Source organism: Sceloporus occidentalis, unplaced genomic scaffold (assembly GCF_023333645.1).
Source record: "Sceloporus occidentalis isolate IW3139 unplaced genomic scaffold, rSceOcc1.0.p SCAF_8, whole genome shotgun sequence".
Classification (NCBI taxonomy): Eukaryota; Metazoa; Chordata; class Lepidosauria; order Squamata; family Phrynosomatidae; genus Sceloporus; species Sceloporus occidentalis.
In genome coordinates this window covers 565,218-583,625 of record NW_028316988.1, presented here as the reverse complement: position 1 = coordinate 583,625, position 18,408 = coordinate 565,218, and the positions used below count along the sequence as shown (strand labels likewise).

Below are 18,408 nucleotides of genomic sequence, written 5' to 3'. Positions count from 1 at the left end.
TTCAAGAAAGCTCTGATGCCACAGCAAAGTGCAGCCCCCCTCCCATAATCCCACAGCATCCCTGGAAACCTCTGGAGCAAATGCAGGATTGCTTTTTCCCAAGGTTTCCAGTGGCAGCAGCAGGTCCCAGGGATACAGAGAGAGGGAGGGCTAGAGCGGCGCTGCGGACGCTCTACCCACCTCGCCTCCTCTCTATGGTGACTCAGGGAGCCCCACTACTACGCATGCGCCGAAAGGCCAAGGCGTGCCAGGGTCCAGGGAGCCCTAGAGCTAGGAAAATGGAGAGAGGCCCAGATAAGGAGGAGACGGGTCCAGAACCCCCCCTGATGCCAGGTGTGCCTCGGGGTCTCCCTCAGTCAGAGGCCACCCCTAGGACTCCATCTCCCATCAGCAGCCAGGGATGCTGGGAGCTGCAGTCCAATAAGACCCCTACCCTTCCTCCCTTCAAAGAAGTCAAGGATGCCCCACCGAAAGAGGTCCCTCTGAGCCTGGAATGAAGGCTCCCCCTGAGACTGCAAGGCCCATCAGCCCCTGCTGCAAGCCCGCCTGATGGGAGCTGCAGTCCCAAACGTCGTCCCGCCCTCGGGGCTTAAAGCGCAGCCGCAGCAGCAGCCTTCATCTTCCTCCTCCTCCCCCCTGAAAGGCGGATCGGGGCCCCTTTGTCTCCTCTGCCTCTAAGGAAGGAAAGAAGGAAGGAAGGAAGGAAGGAAGGTAGAGCAAGCAGGGAAGAAAGAGAGAAGGGAGGGAAAGCAGGGGAGAAGGGAGGAAGGAAGGGCTGCAGGTAGAGGGAGGACCAGAGCCATTGGAGGAGCAGGGCCTGAAAGACCTCCTCCATCCCTCCTCCCTGCCTCCCTTCTGCGCTCCCTTCCTCCTCCTCCTCCTCCTCCTCCTCCTCCATCCCAGGCAAGGCTCCGCGGAGGAAGGAGGGAGGAAGGCCTCTCAGGCGAAGAAGAGGAGGAAAAGGAGGAGGAAGGCCCCGTGACCCCTTCGCCTTGTCCTTCTCCCCCTTTTCTCCTCCTCCTCCTCCTCCTCTTTCTCTCCTGCTCCTTCTCTTCCTCCTCTTTGTCCCCTTCTCCTCCTCTTTGCTGTCTCTCCTCCTTCCTTTCTCATCTTCTTCCCTTTCTCCTCTCCTCCTCCCTCCCTCCTGCACTCCCTTCTTCCTCTTCCCAGAAAGGCTCTGCAGAGGCCCCAGGGAAGGCCAGACAGGCCTTCCTCTTTGCCTCCTGCTCCTCCTCCATCCCCTTCCCCCTTTCTCTTCCTCCTCCTTCCCTTTCTCCTCTTGCTCTTCTTTTTCTCCTATTTCTCCCCTTCTTCCTCCTCCTCTCCCTCTCCTCCTTTCCTCCTTCCCTTCTTCTCCTCTCCTCTTCTTCCTCCCTCTTTCCCTCCTTCCCCGGGGGCCATGGCTTCTCCCCGTCCTCCTTCCCCGCCAGCCTCCCCTCCTTTGCCTCCTTTGTGGGGCTGCAGCCTGAAGGAAGAGCTGCTCTGCCCGATCTGCCTGGGCCTCTTCCAGGAGCCGGTCAGCTTCGGCTGTGAGCACTACTTCTGCCGCCGCTGCATCGCAGAGCACTGGAGCCGGCAGGAGGCAGCCAAGGCCCCTGCCAGGGACTGCCCCGAGTGCCGCAGGGCTTTCCCTGGGGCCCCGCCGGCCCTGGTCCCGGGCCTCAAACTGGCCAACATCGTCGAGAGGTACGCCGCCTTCCCCTTGGACGCCATCCTCCTCGGTGGCAGCGGAGGAGGTCCCAGCGGAGCCCACCTGCGCCGCCGAGGGGGCCTGCCTCCCTCTGCCTGCGCCAAGGAGCACGGTAAGGCCCAGCTCTTCTGCCTCCAGGACCGCACCGTCGTCTGCTTCTTCTGCGACCAACCTGCCCGGCACCAGCAGCACCCCGTCACCAGCCTCGACGACGCCTTTGAGGAGATCCAGGTACCCAGGAGAAAGAGGAGCCCTGGCAGGGAGAAGGAGGAAGCCTAGGAGCCCTGAAACGCAGTGAGAGCGAACCTTTTAGAGTCCGAGTGCCCAAACTCAAAGGCGTTCCTGCACCAGGTGTCACCCAGTGCTAGTGGGACGGGACATCCACACCTGTTCTTCCTCTTGCCCCACTCTCCCATCTCTCCAAGTGCCCTCAGAATGGCTTCGTGTGCCAGAGAGGGCACGTGTACCATAGGTTCTCCACCACAGTCCTCAAGGAACTGGAGGGGGTGCAGGTGGCACCCCTGAAGGAGTTAAAGGAGGGGGATAGAACAGCAAGAGAGGGCAGGTTGCACCCCTGAATTAGTTGCAGGGAGAAAGAGGGGTTCTGGTTCCCCCAGAAGGGATTGGAGGAGGAGTATGGGGCTTGTTAGGTTCCTGAAGGAGATGGGAGAAAGAGGGGGTCTGGTACCCTAAAGGGGATGGAGGAGGGGGCTAGTGGCACCCCAAAAGTAGTAGAAAGAGAGGACCCAGTGCCCTCCAAAGGGTGTTGGAGGAGTAGGAGTAGGGGGCATGTTGCCTCCTTGAAGGAGTTGCAGGGAACAGGAGGGGGCTCATTACATCCCTGAAAGTGGCAGGCAGTGAACCAGAGGATAAAGGGACCCCTTGCACCCCTGTAGGCTGAAAGAGGGTCCCTGCCACACCCCTGATGGATTTGGGAGGTGAGAGAAGAGTCTCATCTCCTTTCGGGGTGGCAAGAGGTAACTCACCCAGTGTCCCCCTCGGATTGCCGGGGGTCAGAGGAGGAGTGGTCCGATGGCCCCCTGGAGGAACTGGGTACAAAAGAAGGAAGCCTGTTTGCGATGCCTGTTGTGTCTCTTCCAGCGGGAGCTCAAGGAGCAGCTCCAGACCTTGCAGGACAGTGAACGCGGACATACAGAGGCCTTGGCCCTCCTCAAGCGCCAGCTGGCTGAGACGAAGGTAAGGATCAGGCCCACGTGGCACTGTGCGCTTTATTTCATACAAAATAAGGGGATTTGTGGTTTGTTGTGGCACCAGAGCTTTCTGTTAGAGGAAGCAAAGTATCTTGCGAAACTACAGATCCCTGGACTCCATAGCACTGAGCATTGGAGTTAAAGTGGTATCTCAGCCACCCAAGTGTGCAGTTTTGGAGTATTTGGGGATATTTTGGAATTTCGGTTAAGGAATATTCAACCCTGCAATAACAGTCAATATGGTCTTCCTCTCCACTGCCCTCCAGTCCTCGGCCAAGGGCCTGCGTGCCACCATCGGGGAAGCCTTTGACCGCCTCCACCGGCTCCTTCGGGAGCGCCAGAAGGCCATGTTGGAAGAACTGGAAGCAGACACGGCCCGGACGTTGACCGACATCGAGCAGAAGGTCCAGCGCTACAGCCAGCAGCTGCGCAAGGTCCAAGAGGGCAGCCAGATCCTCCAGGAGCGGCTGGCCGAGGCGGACAAGCACACTTTCCTGGCGGGCATTGCCTCCCTCTCGGAGACGTAAGCAACCTTGCAGGCATTGAGAAGGGGAGGGAGGTTTCAGATAGATTGCTTTTCACTCTGGACGGTCCATCCAACCATCACAAGAGAAGGAGAGCCCATCGTCCTCTGAGGTGATCCATTCCGCTGTCAAACAGCTCTCTCAGTCATGTTTAGGTGGAATTCCATTTCTTGTCATTTGAGCACCCCAACAATCCTCCCATCCAGTCTTCCCCAGTTCCCATCATACTTGGTTTGGGGATGGTGGGTATTATAGGCCCATAGAGCACCATGCAAATGGAAGGATGATATAAATGGGAAATGGGTGGGTTAGTTGAATAGGAACTCCTATTCTGGGCCAAACTGGTGGGGGTGGGGATTATGGGAGTTGTAGTTTGTTTTGAGATTGACTGGCGACCAAGCAAGGGCTTTTGGGTCATCCCTTCGCTCTGCTCGTCTTCTCCCAAGGCTGAAGGGGAAGATCCACGAAACGAACCTGACCTACGAAGACTTCCCCACCTCCAAGTACATGGGGCCTTTGCAGTACACCATCTGGAAATCGCTTTTCCAGGACATCCACCCAGGTGAGTCAGAAAGAGCCTTTTTCCAGCCAGGAAATCACTACAGAGAGCCCCTATGGCACAACATAGCATAATATGCATGAAGAACCGCACTACCTCTGTGCTCAGGACATCCTCCAGACTCATTGTTTAGCCACTGCAGGCTCCTCTGTGGCCATTTAGTGCCTGATGGAGAGCGGACTGGAGAGGTGCCTGGCTATGTCCATGTAACCAGATGCAAAGCATTTCCATTCTCTGCAAGGTACCAATAGAAAACTCAGTGGTTGGTGTAATCACCCTACATTTGGTTACAGATGCTTCCACCATCCTTTGCTCCATCAGCCACAAAATGGCTGCTCAGGGAAGGTCATTGCAGAAAAATGGCTAGCATGTGGGGGTGTCTTTGATGTGGAGGTGTCTTTGAACGGAATACCAACCTCCACAATGACCAAAGAAAGACACACACCGGTGTAAGATGCCCCGCTATTTAAGGATGGAAGTTACTAAGGCTCTCCAAAATCAGTGCTGGTTCTGAACTCTTCCTCCTCCCCCAATTTTTGTCTCCTTTGCCCATCTCTCGCAGTGCCTGCCACGCTGACGCTGGATCCCGCCACGGCCCACCAGCGCCTCATTCTGTCTGACGACTGCACCATCGTGGCTTATGGCAACCTCCACCCGCAGCCCCTCCAAGACTCCCCCAAGCGCTTTGACGTGGAGGTCTCCGTCCTTGGTTCGGAGGCCTTTGGTGGCGGCGTCCACTACTGGGAGGTGGTGGTCTCAGAGAAGACGCAGTGGATGATTGGCCTGGCCCACGAAGCCGTGACCCGCAAGGGCAGCATCCAGATCCAGCCCAGCCGCGGCTTCTACTGCATCGTCATGCATGACGGGAACCAGTACAGCGCTTGCACCGAGCCCTGGACCCGGCTGAACGTCAAGACCAAGCTGGAGAAAGTGGGCGTCTTCTTGGACTACGACAAAGGGCTGCTGATCTTCTACAATGCCGACGACATGTCCTGGCTCTACACCTTCCGGGAGAAGTTCCCCGGAAAGCTCTGCTCCTACTTCAGCCCGGGGCAGAGCCACGCCAACGGGAAGAACGTCCAGCCTCTCCGGATCAACGCCATCCGTATTTAAGGGCTTACGTGCAGACGATGCCGTAACCGGCAAAACGTTGGCATTTCCAAAGAGGATCTGCTAAAGGTGGAAGGAGGAAAGGTTCAGTTGTCTTGATGTCTTGGGGGAGGGTTGAATGCATGGGGTTCCTTATGCGTACCCAAAGCAGATCTGCAAGAAGCTGGGGACCAGCAACGTTTTCAGGATCAGACATTAATGGCGAACTGGGCTTGATGGGTGGTTCCTCTTCTTTTGTTAGCGCTGCGACGCACTTTATGCGCAGCGCACTGACCAGCATAGTGAGGGATCGGAACTCTTAAGTTTCCCTCTTGGCTTTTGGGGGTCTACGCAGTGCAGTTTTGGGAACATTTGATATTGAGGAGTAAATGGGAACAAGTTCTGAGTACTTGGGTAAAAATGAGTGTTTAATGTTTGTCATGTGTCTGGGCTTCGGAGGCTTGGCGGGTGGGCATAGCAAGCGGAAGCAAGTGAACGGCAAAGTAAAGAGAACGTTTAAATCCCAGGCCATGGCTTGGCTGGGAGTTCCTTTTGCTTGCGGTGGGGATGTTTTGTTGTTCTTATTTAAAAAGAGGCAGTGTGGTACAGTGGTTCAGGTGTCAAGTTGGGCAGGCAGGAACTGGGTCCAGATTTCCCCCATTTGGCACAGCCAGGAAGATGTGAATTTCTATCATGCAACCTCGCAGTGTTGTTGTGAGACCTCATTCCACCATACCTCAAGCATTGTTGAGACTTCATCCTACCATACCTCACAGGGTTGTTGTGAAGGGGATGAAGAGGTTTAAGAGGGGAGCAATTACAGTGTACTCATTATAATCCAAAGAAGCCGTCATCCTGCAAATCCATCCATCTATTTGGGGATTGGGAGATGATGCTGGGATGCAGCTCCCATCAGCCCCAGCCGTGAGGAATGATGGGAGTTGTAGTCTAGCAACATCTGGGGCTTGAGATGGGGGTCCATGTTTACATCTGTGTAAACCGTAGTATGCCATGATACAAATTAGCCACAAGAGGTCATCGTTGATGTAGTTAAGGCAATGGGGCATCTCCCAAATTTCCTGCCAGACGTGTCTATGGTAATAATAATAACAACAACAACAAGAAGAGCAATTAAAAATGTCTGGAATATTTTTCATTGTCTCTGTGATTTGCATATTTATGCCAGAGCGCCAATTTTATTCTATGGTGCAATGCTGAAGACCTTGCCATGGAGTCAAGATCACTAGTTTGAGTTCCTGTTTCTAATGTCAGTCTCTCAGGTTTAAGCGGATGTCAAGCAAAACTGGTACAGATGAGCTTTCCCTGGGCTTTCAAGCTGGGCAAAGTCCTTATAATTTGCATGCAGACTTTGGAGGCTTGGCCAAAACGACAGGATTGAGTCGGGTGCCCCTATTTTTGCACAATTGTGCCATGGTTTTGCAGTCTATAGTGATACGGATGTTCAAAATGGAGAGGTCTTGCATCCCATTTTGGATTGGAAGTGGTGCAAAGACCTTCTTCACCCAAACCTCAGTTTTTGAGCCAAGGTTGCAAAACCCATTAAGTTCCAAACCTTGCAAGAGCAACTCCCTCGTTGGTCCGGAGCAAAATGTCGTGAAAGGAAGAGCATCCATTTTGTAAGCCGCACGCCGTGCTTGTTTGTCATTGCCGCATTTTGCATTCAATGGATGGCCTCACCTGACTCTCCTGGCCTGTCGCCTCCAGCCTCAGCTGTGTTTCTCTTTGCTTTGGCTGGAGACCTCCGCCTGCATTTTTTACGCAGCGACAGTCATAATTAGACCCCTCATTTGGGAGACAAGGCATGTGCGAATAAGCCCAGCGGGTAGATCTCTGTGTTGAGAGATTGCCTTGCCACCCTATTAATCCTAAGGCAAAAAGAAGGGACAGACCCTGTATTTGGGGTGTGTTGGGAGTAACCCTATCCAAGCCTGCAACAAAGAAGCAGTGGGGAATTGGTTCCGGCAAGTTATGCACGCCATGCCCAAAATCCGGCCTCCATCCATCCATCCATCATGGCTGGCATCCTGCTCTGCAGTTACTCCAGAGAGAGAGGTGTCCTTGCCCTGCAAATGCCATTTTATATCATCGCAGGAAAGACAAGGGGCTACATTTAATTCCCCTCTCTCTATGCGCCGGTGGTGTTGCTTTCATCAGTGGCCCTGCCCCGAGTTCCTGGCATGTTTGTTGGGTCTGGGATGTTTCCCCCCTTCTTAACAGCAGCTGAGGGACCTTCTCAGATCACCCTCCGCTCCTGCTCTTCTCATCTGATCTCCCTCATTCGTTTCATTCGATACGCCTCTCAGGGGCCCTCCGGACTTTGCCTCCGCGCCTCTCAAGTGTCGCATCTGGATAACAACGCGGCACATACAAACGATGCCTTTCCCGTGAAGAGGCAGGGACCCGGTTTCAATGCCTTTTTGTGGGACGCTTGCGAGCGGCAAGAGGGCAAATCTGGTCTTTGTGGAGTAAATTTGAGCATTTGGGTAAACCTATCACAGGGTTTTCTGGGGCTGAGAGAGTGTGATTTACCCACAGTTTCCCATTGGGTTTCCATGGCTGAATGGGGGCTCAAACCCTGATCTCCAGAGTCCTAGTCCAATGCGCAAACCATGACCCCACATTGGCTCTATCAAACAAAAAAAGTCTTAAGAAACTGGAAAAGAAGAAGAGCATTCAGAGTGACTCCTCCGCATTTTATTATTACCGTTGTTTCCAAAATCCAAAGACGGCGTCTTCCCGCACGACGGTTTCTGAAAATCATTTTCAGTATAATGCCCCAAACTGGTAACGCAACTTACAGCTGCCATAAATCCCAAAGGCTTTTTAGCACACAAATACGCACACACACCCATGGAATGGAGTTTTGCATGCATATAGAAGTAAGGAGGGCTTTGGCAAGGGACCTCTGCGAAAGGGATCAACACACCCACCGCAAGCACACAATGATCAGAAAACAAGAAAGCCCACCCTCTGCGTGCCGCGACACTCGCTAACAGACTCCGAAACCCCATCAGTCGCACAAGAACAAACAGAGAAACAAAATGGAAAGGAAATGAGGATGGTCTTGGGAGGATTTGGCTAAAGAATATTTCCCCTCTCGCAGCATCTGTTGAGTTGTGTACCTTTCCCTGGCAAATAGGATTCCCTAGTTTGTTGGCCCTCTGAGAAGGAGACCCGTCCCACCTGACTGTTGGATCGGGGGGCGAAATGGAGCGACACGCGCCGGGTGCCGAAACGTGTCTGTCTGAATCCGTCTCCCGAGTGTCAGCGTTTTGGGGGGGTCCTTCCTTTCAGGGGACGACGTGCCACCATTTGAAGGTGAAGGGCTTCCTTTGGACGTTGGTGCCGCAGTGGACCTCTCCCAGCTGCTGGTGGTAGGAGGAAACGTCGTCGACGAAGGTGCACATCAGCCCCAAGGGCTCCAGGAGGCTGCGGACATGTTGCTCCATGCAGCACTCATTCTCGATGATCGGTCCAAAGGGTTTCGGGATGCCCAGGTCCCTGGACAGCACTATCATGTTCACCTGCATAAATCGGGGGGACAGAGAGATGCTTTCAGGGAGACAGATCATCAGGGAAATGACAAAACTTCCACCTATAAGTAGCTTGGGATGTTGTGTCTCTCTGGGAGGTTCCAGATGGTGCAGCTGGGGGACGTGTGCTCCGACATGAGGGCCCTTACATCTGGGGTCCCTCAAGGAGCCATTCTGTCTCCCATGCTTTTCAACATTTACATGAAACCGCTGGGAGAGATCATCCGGAGACATGGGGCGCGGGGTTATCAGTACGCTGATGACACCCAAATAGTCTTCTCTATGTCTCCGACTGATGCAGTGACCGGGGATGGCATCTCTCCTCTCGTGGCCTGTCTGGAGTCAGTAATGGGCTGGATGAGGGAAAACAGACTCAGCTTGAATCCAGAGAAAACGGAAGTACTCGTGATAGGTTCCCCCGGTCCGGGAATGGCGGTGGTTCCACCTGTCCTAAACGGGATCACGCTTCCTGTGAAGGATTCGATACGCAGTTTGGGGGTGCTCCTGGACTCGTCGCTTCACCTTACATCTCAGGTGAGTGCGGCGGTCAGGAGCACCTGTTATCAGCTTCGGCTGATACGCCAACTGCGTCCCTACCTGGGCCGGGCTGACCTAGAAACGGTGGTACATGCTCTGGTAACCTCTCGCTTGGACTTCTGCAATGCGCTCTACATGGGGCAACCCTTGTACCATACCCAGAAGCTACAATTAGTACAGAACATGGCAGCAAGGCTGGTTACTAATACACCTAGAACCAGCCATATAACACCAGTCTTAAAAGACCTCCATTGGCTGCCTATTCGCTTCCGGGCGCAATACAAGGTGTTGGTTGTTACCTATAAAGCCCTAAATGGCTTGGGCCCAGGGTACTTAGAGGACCGCCTCTCCCCGTACAATCCGCCCCGCACACTCAGATCAACTGGGCAGCAATTGTTAAGGGTTCCAGAGGCCAGATTAGTTGCCACCACTAAGAGGGCCTTCTCCATCTCGGCCCCCAGCCTCTGGAATGCGCTGCCCTTTGAGCTCCGCTCAGCCGCCTCCCTTACCCAGTTTAGGAAGGGGTTAAAACATTCTTGTTTGAGCAAGCTTACCCCTGACTCCCTGACCCCTAAAGTATTCTCTCCTCGCCCCCTTCGTCAGCATGTCAAGCTGGCACGAATTGTGGTGCTTATTGTTTTATTGTAAAAGGTTTTTAATGCTATGTTTTGATGTTTTTATATTGCTGTATTGTTGTATGTATGTTGGAAACCGCCTTGGTCTTATAAAGGCGGTATATAAATAAACTTTTACTTACTTACTTACTTGTGTCAGGTCAATGGGCCACCAGACCCCAACATGGCCTTACTCCTGACAGGCACCCCAATTCTCTCCAGCCTGTTATTCTTCTCTTTTTAATATGGAGATGAAGATGCTACCAGGTTTTAAATTTTAAAAATATACCACATCTTTCCGTACATGTTTTTGCACATCTTTAAAACATGTTGTATGAGGAGAGACATTGGAATCTGGGTATGTTTTGCCTGGAGAAGAGATGGTTAAGAGGTGACATAACTGTTTAAGTATTTGAAGAGGTGTCATATTGAGGAGGGAACAAGCTTGTTTTCTGATGCCCCAGAGAATAGAAGACAAAACAATGGATGCAAACTAAAGGAAAAGAGATTCCAGCTAAACATTAGGAGGAACATCCTGACAGTAAGAGCTGTTTTACAATGGAAGATGTTCCCTTGGAGAGTGGTGGGGTCTCCTTCCTTGGAGGTCTTTAAACAGAGGCTGGATGGCCATCTGTCAATGGGGATGCTTTGATGGAGATTTCCTGCATGGCAGAAGAAGGGGGTTAGACTTGGGGACCCTTGGGGTCTCTTCCAACTCTATGGTTCTATGATTCTGCACCACAACTGGCATCCTGTTAGTTATGAGGTTGTAAAGACCTCCCATCTCATAACGGTTTTCTATCCACTTTTAGGACTGTGGGACCCATGCCACCATGGTAAACATCCCCTGAGCCCACCTGAAAACCCAGCATCAAGGGTCAGAGTTTGGTGGTACTGATGGGGAGGGCACCGAGGGACAACGTGTCCAGCCCCTTCCCACCTTTAAGCCACGGAGGGCTGATGAGTTGCGACAGGGCTCCAGGAAGGCCTTATGGGGAGGGGATGCTCACCATGTTGGGGAAGTAGGCCATGGCCTTTCCTTGCTTGTCCATCTTGAAGAGGGCCGGGAGGTCTATGATGTCCTTCTCTTCCAAGCCCAGTTCCTTCTTGAGGATGTCCCGGTTCCAGTCAAGGCATCGCTATGAGGGACAAGGTGGAAGAGGAGTCGGGAGGTCAGGGAAGGGGATGAAGGAAAGGCCTTCCAGCAGGACTGGCATGGCCCAGGGCAGAGACCTGGCACCAAACTATATCATCACCCACCCGTCTCCCACAGATTACTTCCTCTCCTCTTGTATTCTCCCAAGGACAGGGAGAGTAGCTCTGCGATGGACCGGCTTACCTGGACGTACTGGTTTTCTTGCACCATGACCTCATTGGAAAGGACCTTGTTGATGGTCACCCGTTTGGTATCTGTGCCAGTGTACCCTGGGAAGACAAAATGGCTGACAGGTTGCCACAAAAGCAGAGCTTAACCCATAAACCCCAGTTCCACTATTCTAGGGCAATGGGAGAGCTGTGGGCTCTGTGGTCAACCTCCAACGGACGTTTCTCGGTAAGGAATTGGTTTCTGGGGTCTCTACCAAAGTGGGATGGAGATGGGAGAGAACACGTTTGATGCCCATCCCTTACCTCTCTGGATGCATTGCACACTGGAGGGGGCTTTACAACAGCAGTTTCCAACAGAGGACCCCTCAAGTTTCTTAACTTTGGGGGTGCACCAACAGAGCTAGGGAGACACAAATCTCCCCATTGAGCTCCTTGATGTTCTCCCAATTCTACCCTCTGACACCAACCTGGTACAGAAATTTATATGTTTCTGTGTCCCACAAACAGAAATGTGTATGTTTCCCACCACCACAACACTTTCTTGGGCAGGCTTTTCACACTTTTGGTATGTATTCCCCCATGGAGACGTGTTTCATGTCCTCTTTGTATCCCGCGGTCCCTACACTGAATACCTACACAGTTTAGTCCAATATGGTCAGCGCTCATGGCTGACACCTTGATGCACAATTTCAATGTCACAACAACATCAGTCAATGCACAGAGGCTCTAAAGCGAAGGCGCGGAGCTAATGTGCAAATGCAATGCTTCTGCGTATCTCCGGGAAGTGACTGTTGTGCAATGTTCACAAAAGCCACACCACTTAAGTAGCACAGCAACACAAGTCACTAACAGATTGTCATCCAGGTAGTCCATTTTTCAGAACCAAAGATGTCCTTCATGGACCATGGAGCAATACTGTCTCTATGGATACATCAGGATGGACATTACTACTTCTGCGAAGTCCGTACTCAAGATTAACACACAACACGCAGCAGCTGAGGCCCAGTTTGTGAGTTTTCCACACAACAGGTGGCCCTCTTGTGAAGGCAACAAGTGGATGGGATTCTCTTGGATGCGGTGTCCGGATCATTTACGGTCCATATTCCTCCGCCGTGCGCCAAGTGTCCAAACTATGGACCATTCCCCCTCGTTCTCCAGAATGTAAGTTGACCTCAGCAGCAGCTGCTGCTGCAAAAGTATCTCCCCAAATAGAAAACCAAGGGAACCTGTGTATTTGGGGAGGGGTCCTTCAGCAAAATTTGGTGGCAAAATTCACCTTCCGGTGAAGGTGTGGATGGCAACCCACCTTTGAACATGACGGCTTCCCCGTGTCCTTCTTTCTGCTTTTCTCTGAACAGCTTGTAGCAGGCAGAGGTGCTGGCCATGAGCATCCGGAATTGCTAAGGGAAAAAGGTAAGCCAAAACAATAGAGGCCTAAATGATTAAAAAGAAAAGACTTGAAGGCAGACAGTGACGACGACAACAACAACAGTTGATGAAAAGTTGTCACCTTTTTGCCAGGAATGGGAACAAAAGTCACAAACTCATCCACGTGGCCCACGGTCAGCCAGTCCGAATAGAGCTCCACCGGCGCCTGGACCTGCTGCGCATAGAGGAAATCCCGGACAACCTTGGTCATCCTTCGTCCGGCGGATCTAGAGGGGTTTATGGATCCCCCAGAAAGCCAGGAATCAAGAGAGAGGGGGATAGGGGCAAAGAGAGGGAATGGGAGAGAGAGAAAGAATTAGTATATGTTGTTGTTAACTACCTTCGAGTCGGGTTTGATTAGTATGTCCTCTCTAGGAATATCTAGGTCCTCCAGTGCAACTCTGTGGTCAACTTTAACTAAAGGTTGCACTGAAAGACCTAGAGATTTCTAGAGAGAATACTCTACTAGGCCTTTGTAGCTCCTCCAATGCAACTCTATGGTAAACTTTAACTAAAGGTTGTGCTGAAAGACCTAGAGATCCCTAGAGAGAATACTCTACTAGGCCTTTGGAGCTCCTCCAGTGCAACTCTATGGTAAACTTTAACTAAAGGTTGTGCTGAAAGACCTAGAGATCCCTAGAGAGAATACTCTACTAGGCCTTTGGAGCTCCTCCAGTGCAACTCTATGGTAAACTTTAACTAAAGGTTGTGCTGAAAGACCTAGAGATCCCTAGAGAGAATACTCTACTAGGCCTTTGGAGCTCCTCCAGTGCAACTCTATGGTCAACTTTAACTAAAGGTTGCACTGAAAGACCTAGAGATTTCTAGAGAGAATACTCTACTAGGCCTTTGTAGCTCCTCCAATGCAACTCTATGGTAAACTTTAACTAAAGGTTGCGCTGAAAGACCTAGAGATCCCTAGAGAGAATACTCTACTAGGCCTTTGTAGCTCCTCCAATGCAACTCTATGGTAAACTTTAACTAAAGGTTGCGCTGAAAGACCTAGAGATTTCTAGAGAGAATACTCTACTAGGCCTTTGTAGCTCCTCCAATGCAACTCTATGGTAAACTTTAACTAAAGGTTGCGCTGAAAGACCTAGAGATCCCTAGAGAGAATACTCTACTAGGCCTTTGTAGCTCCTCCAATGCAACTCTATGGTAAACTTTAACTAAAGGTTGCGCTGAAAGACCTAGAGATCCCTAGAGAGAATACTCTACTAGGCCTTTGGAGCTCCTCCAGTGCAACTCTATGGTCAACTTTAACTAAAGGTTGCGCTGAAAGACCTAGAGAGAGAACACTCTATTATGACTTTGTAGCTCCTCCAATGCAACTCTATGGTCAGTGTTTGTCGGACGTTGACCATAGAGTTGCCCTGTAGGACCTAGAGATTTCTAGAGAGGTTTCCTCTCAAGTCAAAACATGGTGTTTTTGCTTATTTGCTGTTTTTCCATATTCACGGGGGTCTTGCAACCCTAGCCCTAGCAAATACGGAGGGACAAGTGTATATATGTATATATGAATGGCTGTAAGCCTGAGTGAGTAGCAGGGATATGATCTCTCCTTACAAACTCAAGAGGGACCCTTAAGCGCCCTGAGAGCCCTGAGAGCAGAAATGCTATAAATAAATAATGTAAGCGCCTCCAGGTTGCCAAGGCTTTAAAAATAAACCTCGATGGTGCTTCATGCCTCTCTGTGTGTGTGTCTCTCTCTCTCTTACGTGGGGAAGCTGCTCCCGATCAGGATCCGGCCCAAAGGGTACTCCTTTCCATTGGCCTTCACCGGAGGGCTGACCTCCAAGTTCCCAAAAGAATCCAAACTGGTGACGTCTTCGAAGAGGGGCTCTCTGGCCACGTACCCGAAATCTGGACCCTGTCAGGAAACGGGGAAAGGGAGACGTCAATGGCGTTCCCATACAAACGGGAGGGAAGGTCTCACAGATAGATGGACAGTGTGTCATGTGTGTGTTGTGTGCCGTTTCTGACTTATGGCGACCCTAAGACATCAGAGAGCAGGACCAAGTCTAATGGTCCGAAGTTACCCAAAAGTAGATTTCGACTGAACATTAGAAGGAACGTCTTCATCCATTGTACCCTTCATCCTCTCCGACTAAATAACTTTATCCCTATTAGTTATTACTCTAATACCACAATATACACACTTTCTTTTTCTACCAGTTGAATACAACATTCCCAGGAGTCCCAATCCCTACACAACAAACGAAGAATAGGTTTTAAAAACAGAAATGAAAAGTGGGCTGTTCACAATGGTTTATAGGATTAGGATTAATTTTATGGTGTGAAATAAAGTAAATTTAGAGTAGGTAGATTGTTAGATTTAAAATGTATGGGAATAATTCAGTGGTCTCAGGAAGCACTGGATTGTGGAAGTCGTTTGGTTATGTAATAGATTGATTGATTATCTGTCAAAGGAACAAAACTTATAACAATCAATCAATCCTGATGGCTTTTGGCCAATGGCTGTTAACACCAAGATATGGTCATAGATTAAAATGTCAATGAACAATAGGTTTGTATTGTGTATTGGGATTTAATAATAATAATAATTTTATTCGTATCCCACCTCTCTATCAATGATAATCAAGGTGGCTTACATATTAACAGTAAAGCCCTCACACTTTGACAAAACGATGATCTCAAAATCCTGAGATAAGCGTTGCCTGAAACATGACATAAAACGTGTCAATAAGTGTGTTGTGGAAGCTAAGCCTTGTTGCAATGTTTCACCGCCTCAGAGCAGTGAAAAGTTTCCCACAGGCTGAGGCCAAGTTTGAAGAAAGAAGACATCATCATCATCATCATCATCATTATTATTATTATTATTATCATTATTTGTATCCCACCTCTCTATCAAAGATAATCGAGGCGGCTTACATATTAACAGTAAAGCCCTCACACTTTGACAAAACGATGGTCTCAAAATCCTGAGGTAAGCGTTGCCTGAAACATGACATAAAACGTGTAAATAAGTGTGTTGTGGAAGCTAAGCCTTGTTGCAATGTTTCACCGCCTCAGAGCAGTGAAAGGTTTCCCTCAGGCTGAGGCCAAGTTTGTAGAAAGTAGGCTTTATTATTATCATTATTCGTATCCCACCTCTCTATCAAAGATAATCGAGGCGGCTTATATATTAACAGTAAAGCCCTCACACTTTGACAAAACGATGATCTCAAAATCCTGAGGTAAGCGTTGCCTGAAACATGACATAAAACGTGTAAATAAGTGTGTTGTGGAAGCTAAGCCTTGTTGCAATGTTTCACCGCCTCAGAGCAGTGAAAAGTTTCCCTCAGGCTGAGGCCAAGTTTGAAGAAAGAAGACATCATCATCATCATCATCATCATCATCATTATTATTATTATTATTATCATTATCATTATTTGTATCCCACCTCTCTATCAAAGATAATCGAGGCGGCTTACATATTAACAGTAAAGCCCTCACACTTTGACAAAAGTGTAAAACTGTTGCCAAAGGATCTCAAATCCTGAGGTAAATGTTGCCTGAAACACGACATAAAATGTGTAAATAGTGTGTTTTGAAGGCTAAGCCTTGCCTCAGTGAGAAAAATCCCCTCAGAGCGGTGAAAAGTTTCCCTCAGGCTGAGGCCAAGTTTGAAGAAAGAAGACATCATCATCATCATCATCATCATCATTATTATTATTATTATTATGATCATTATTTGTATCCCACCTCTCTATCAAAGATAATCGAGGCGGCTTACATATTAACAGTAAAGCCCTCACACTTTGACAAAAGTGTAAAACTGTTGCCAAAGGATCTCAAATCCTGAGGTAAATGTTGCCTGAAACACGACCTAAAATGTGTAAATAGTGTGTTTTGAAGGCTAAGCCTTGCCTCAGTGAGAAAAATCCCCTCAGAGCGGTGAAAAGTTTCCCTCAGGCTGAGGCCAAGTTTGAAGAAAGAAGACATCATCATCATCATCATCATCATCATCATTATTATTATTATTATTATGATCATTATTTGTATCCCACCTCTCTATCAAAGATAATCGAGGCGGCTTACATATTAACAGTAAAGCCCTCACACTTTGACAAAAGTGTAAAACTGTTGCCAAAGGATCTCAAATCCTGAGGTAAATGTTGCCTGAAACACGACATAAAATGTGTAAATAGTGTGTTTTGAAGGCTAAGCCTTGCCTCAGTGAGAAAAATCCCCTCAGAGCAGTGAAAAGTTTCCCTCAGGCTGAGGCCAAGGTGCTTTGTATAAATGAGGCCTACTCCCGACAGTGAAGCCCTCCCGCTTTTACAAAAGGAACTGCTGCCTTCCTTCCACATCCCAGCGCTCCTCAATGTGTTGGACTACAGCCCCCATCATCCCCATCATCCATCCAACATGGACCCTGGAATGGTGGGAACCGTTTGGGTCAACCCCTGTCAGCGTCCGTGTGTCTGAGGGGGGTCCAAAGAGGGCCAGTTTATTGGCCCACAGCCACAGGCCAAGGAGCCGCAGGGTTTGGGGGGACTTGTGGCCGAAGGGCCTGGGATGATGGGGCTCCATAAAAGGGGCCCCAAAACCTCCCAGAGAGGCCAGTTGGAGCTGCCAAGAGCTGAAGAAGAGCTGAAGGCACTGAAGGCAGAAGCTGTAGGGAGATTTGGGGGATGGCTGAGAGCATTCTAAGCTATAGATGTTTTGTTATCTAAGGTATTTGGAGAAGAAGAAGAAGAAGAAACAACGTCTTGACAGCAAAAGATGTTTGATGATGGAACCAATGGCTTTGAAAGATGGTGGGAGCTCCTTCTCCAGATGTTTCCAGAAAGAGGCTGGACAGCTACTTATTTCTGGGGATGCTCATTCATGGTTCCCAAACTTGGGTCCTCCTGATCTTTTGGACTACAGCTCCCAGCCAACTTGGGTCAACAGTCAAGGATTCTGGGAACTGGAGTCCAAAACCTTTGGAAACTAATACTGGAGATCCTACATTGGAGTCAATGTAGCTCCAACTCTTAACGGCCAAAACACACTGCAGAAATAATCCAGTTCGAGACTGCCTTAAGCGCCTTGGCTCAGAGCTAGGGAATGCTGGGAATTGTAGTTTATCATGGCACCAGAGTTCTCTGAAAGAGAAGGCTCAACGTTTGCAAAATCTCCTTGCGCTGGACTATGTCTGCAGCGTGTCTTGGCCCAAGGATGCTGCGGAATGGCTTTTCCTCTCCGCTTTAATTGCGACATCTTTAAATAGGAAGCCGATAAGCAGCAAGGCAAGGCAAAGCAAGGGTTGTGAGCGTGTGTCTGTGTGGGTTGTTGATGTGTCCTAATGTTATCCCCCGAAGGAAGGCCGGGCGGCAGCTGCCCTTGACAGGCGGAGGGGCAAATAGACTTGTCACAGCGCTGTGCTAATAGGTGAGAAATGTTCCTGCCGCAGGGACCGGCCTCGCTCTTTGCTCAGCCATTTAAATCCCCTAAAGCTCATTTTGGGAGCTGGGTCTGTGGTGAGTTAAGGGAGGCCTTTCGGTGCCCATCTCTGCAAATGGTGCGCCAATGCCAAGGGAACCCAAGAGGGACCCAAGGAACAGGAGAGGAGATTTGTAGGCATCACTGTCCATTCAAAAAGATTCTTTTGCAGGCTCCAAGGATCCTTCCGGTGGCCATGCTTGTGGCGTGATGCACTTCTTCTTTGCTAACGGAGCAAATGCCTTCGCCTTGCACGTCTCAATCTGCATTCAGCCGCGGTTCCATACCCTTGGGGTCATCGGAGACGCCCAGGTTGTAAACAACAGCGGCTGGCAAACCGTTAGGCATTTGCAACATCGTAAACTGGTTTGTGTGCAAGCAAGCCTGGCGTAGCAGTCGCTCTGGAGACCTGGGTCTGATTACCGTTTTGGCCATGAAACCCAATG

At 50.1% G+C, this 18,408-nt stretch overlaps 2 protein-coding genes across 2 annotated transcripts in view; one reads left to right on the top strand and one right to left on the bottom strand.

The window, feature by feature from the left end:
- Nucleotides 1-243: 243 nt before the first annotated feature.
- On the top strand, nt 244-6,224 carry LOC149307597 (E3 ubiquitin-protein ligase TRIM62-like). The gene is made up of 5 exons (XM_089537300.1): nt 244-1,921; nt 2,792-2,887; nt 3,168-3,424; nt 3,872-3,987; nt 4,547-6,224. The coding sequence occupies exons 1-5, from the start codon at nt 1,400-1,402 to the stop codon at nt 5,095-5,097; spliced, it is 1,542 nt and encodes a 513-aa protein (XP_089393426.1). The 5' UTR covers nt 244-1,399; the 3' UTR covers nt 5,098-6,224.
- Nucleotides 6,225-7,571: 1,347 nt separating this feature from the next.
- LOC149307596 (protein-arginine deiminase type-2-like) overlaps nt 7,572-18,408 on the bottom strand; it is a 30,847-nt gene continuing 20,010 nt past the window's right edge. Inside the window, exons 11-16 of the mRNA XM_089537298.1 lie at nt 14,251-14,402; nt 12,615-12,759; nt 12,411-12,504; nt 11,118-11,203; nt 10,789-10,917; nt 7,572-8,618 (exon numbers count right to left, since the gene is read on the bottom strand). Coding sequence (XP_089393424.1) covers nt 8,385-8,618; nt 10,789-10,917; nt 11,118-11,203; nt 12,411-12,504; nt 12,615-12,759; nt 14,251-14,402 — 840 coding nt within the window. The 3' untranslated portion in view covers nt 7,572-8,384. The remainder of the gene's footprint in view (nt 8,619-10,788; nt 10,918-11,117; nt 11,204-12,410; nt 12,505-12,614; nt 12,760-14,250; nt 14,403-18,408) is intronic.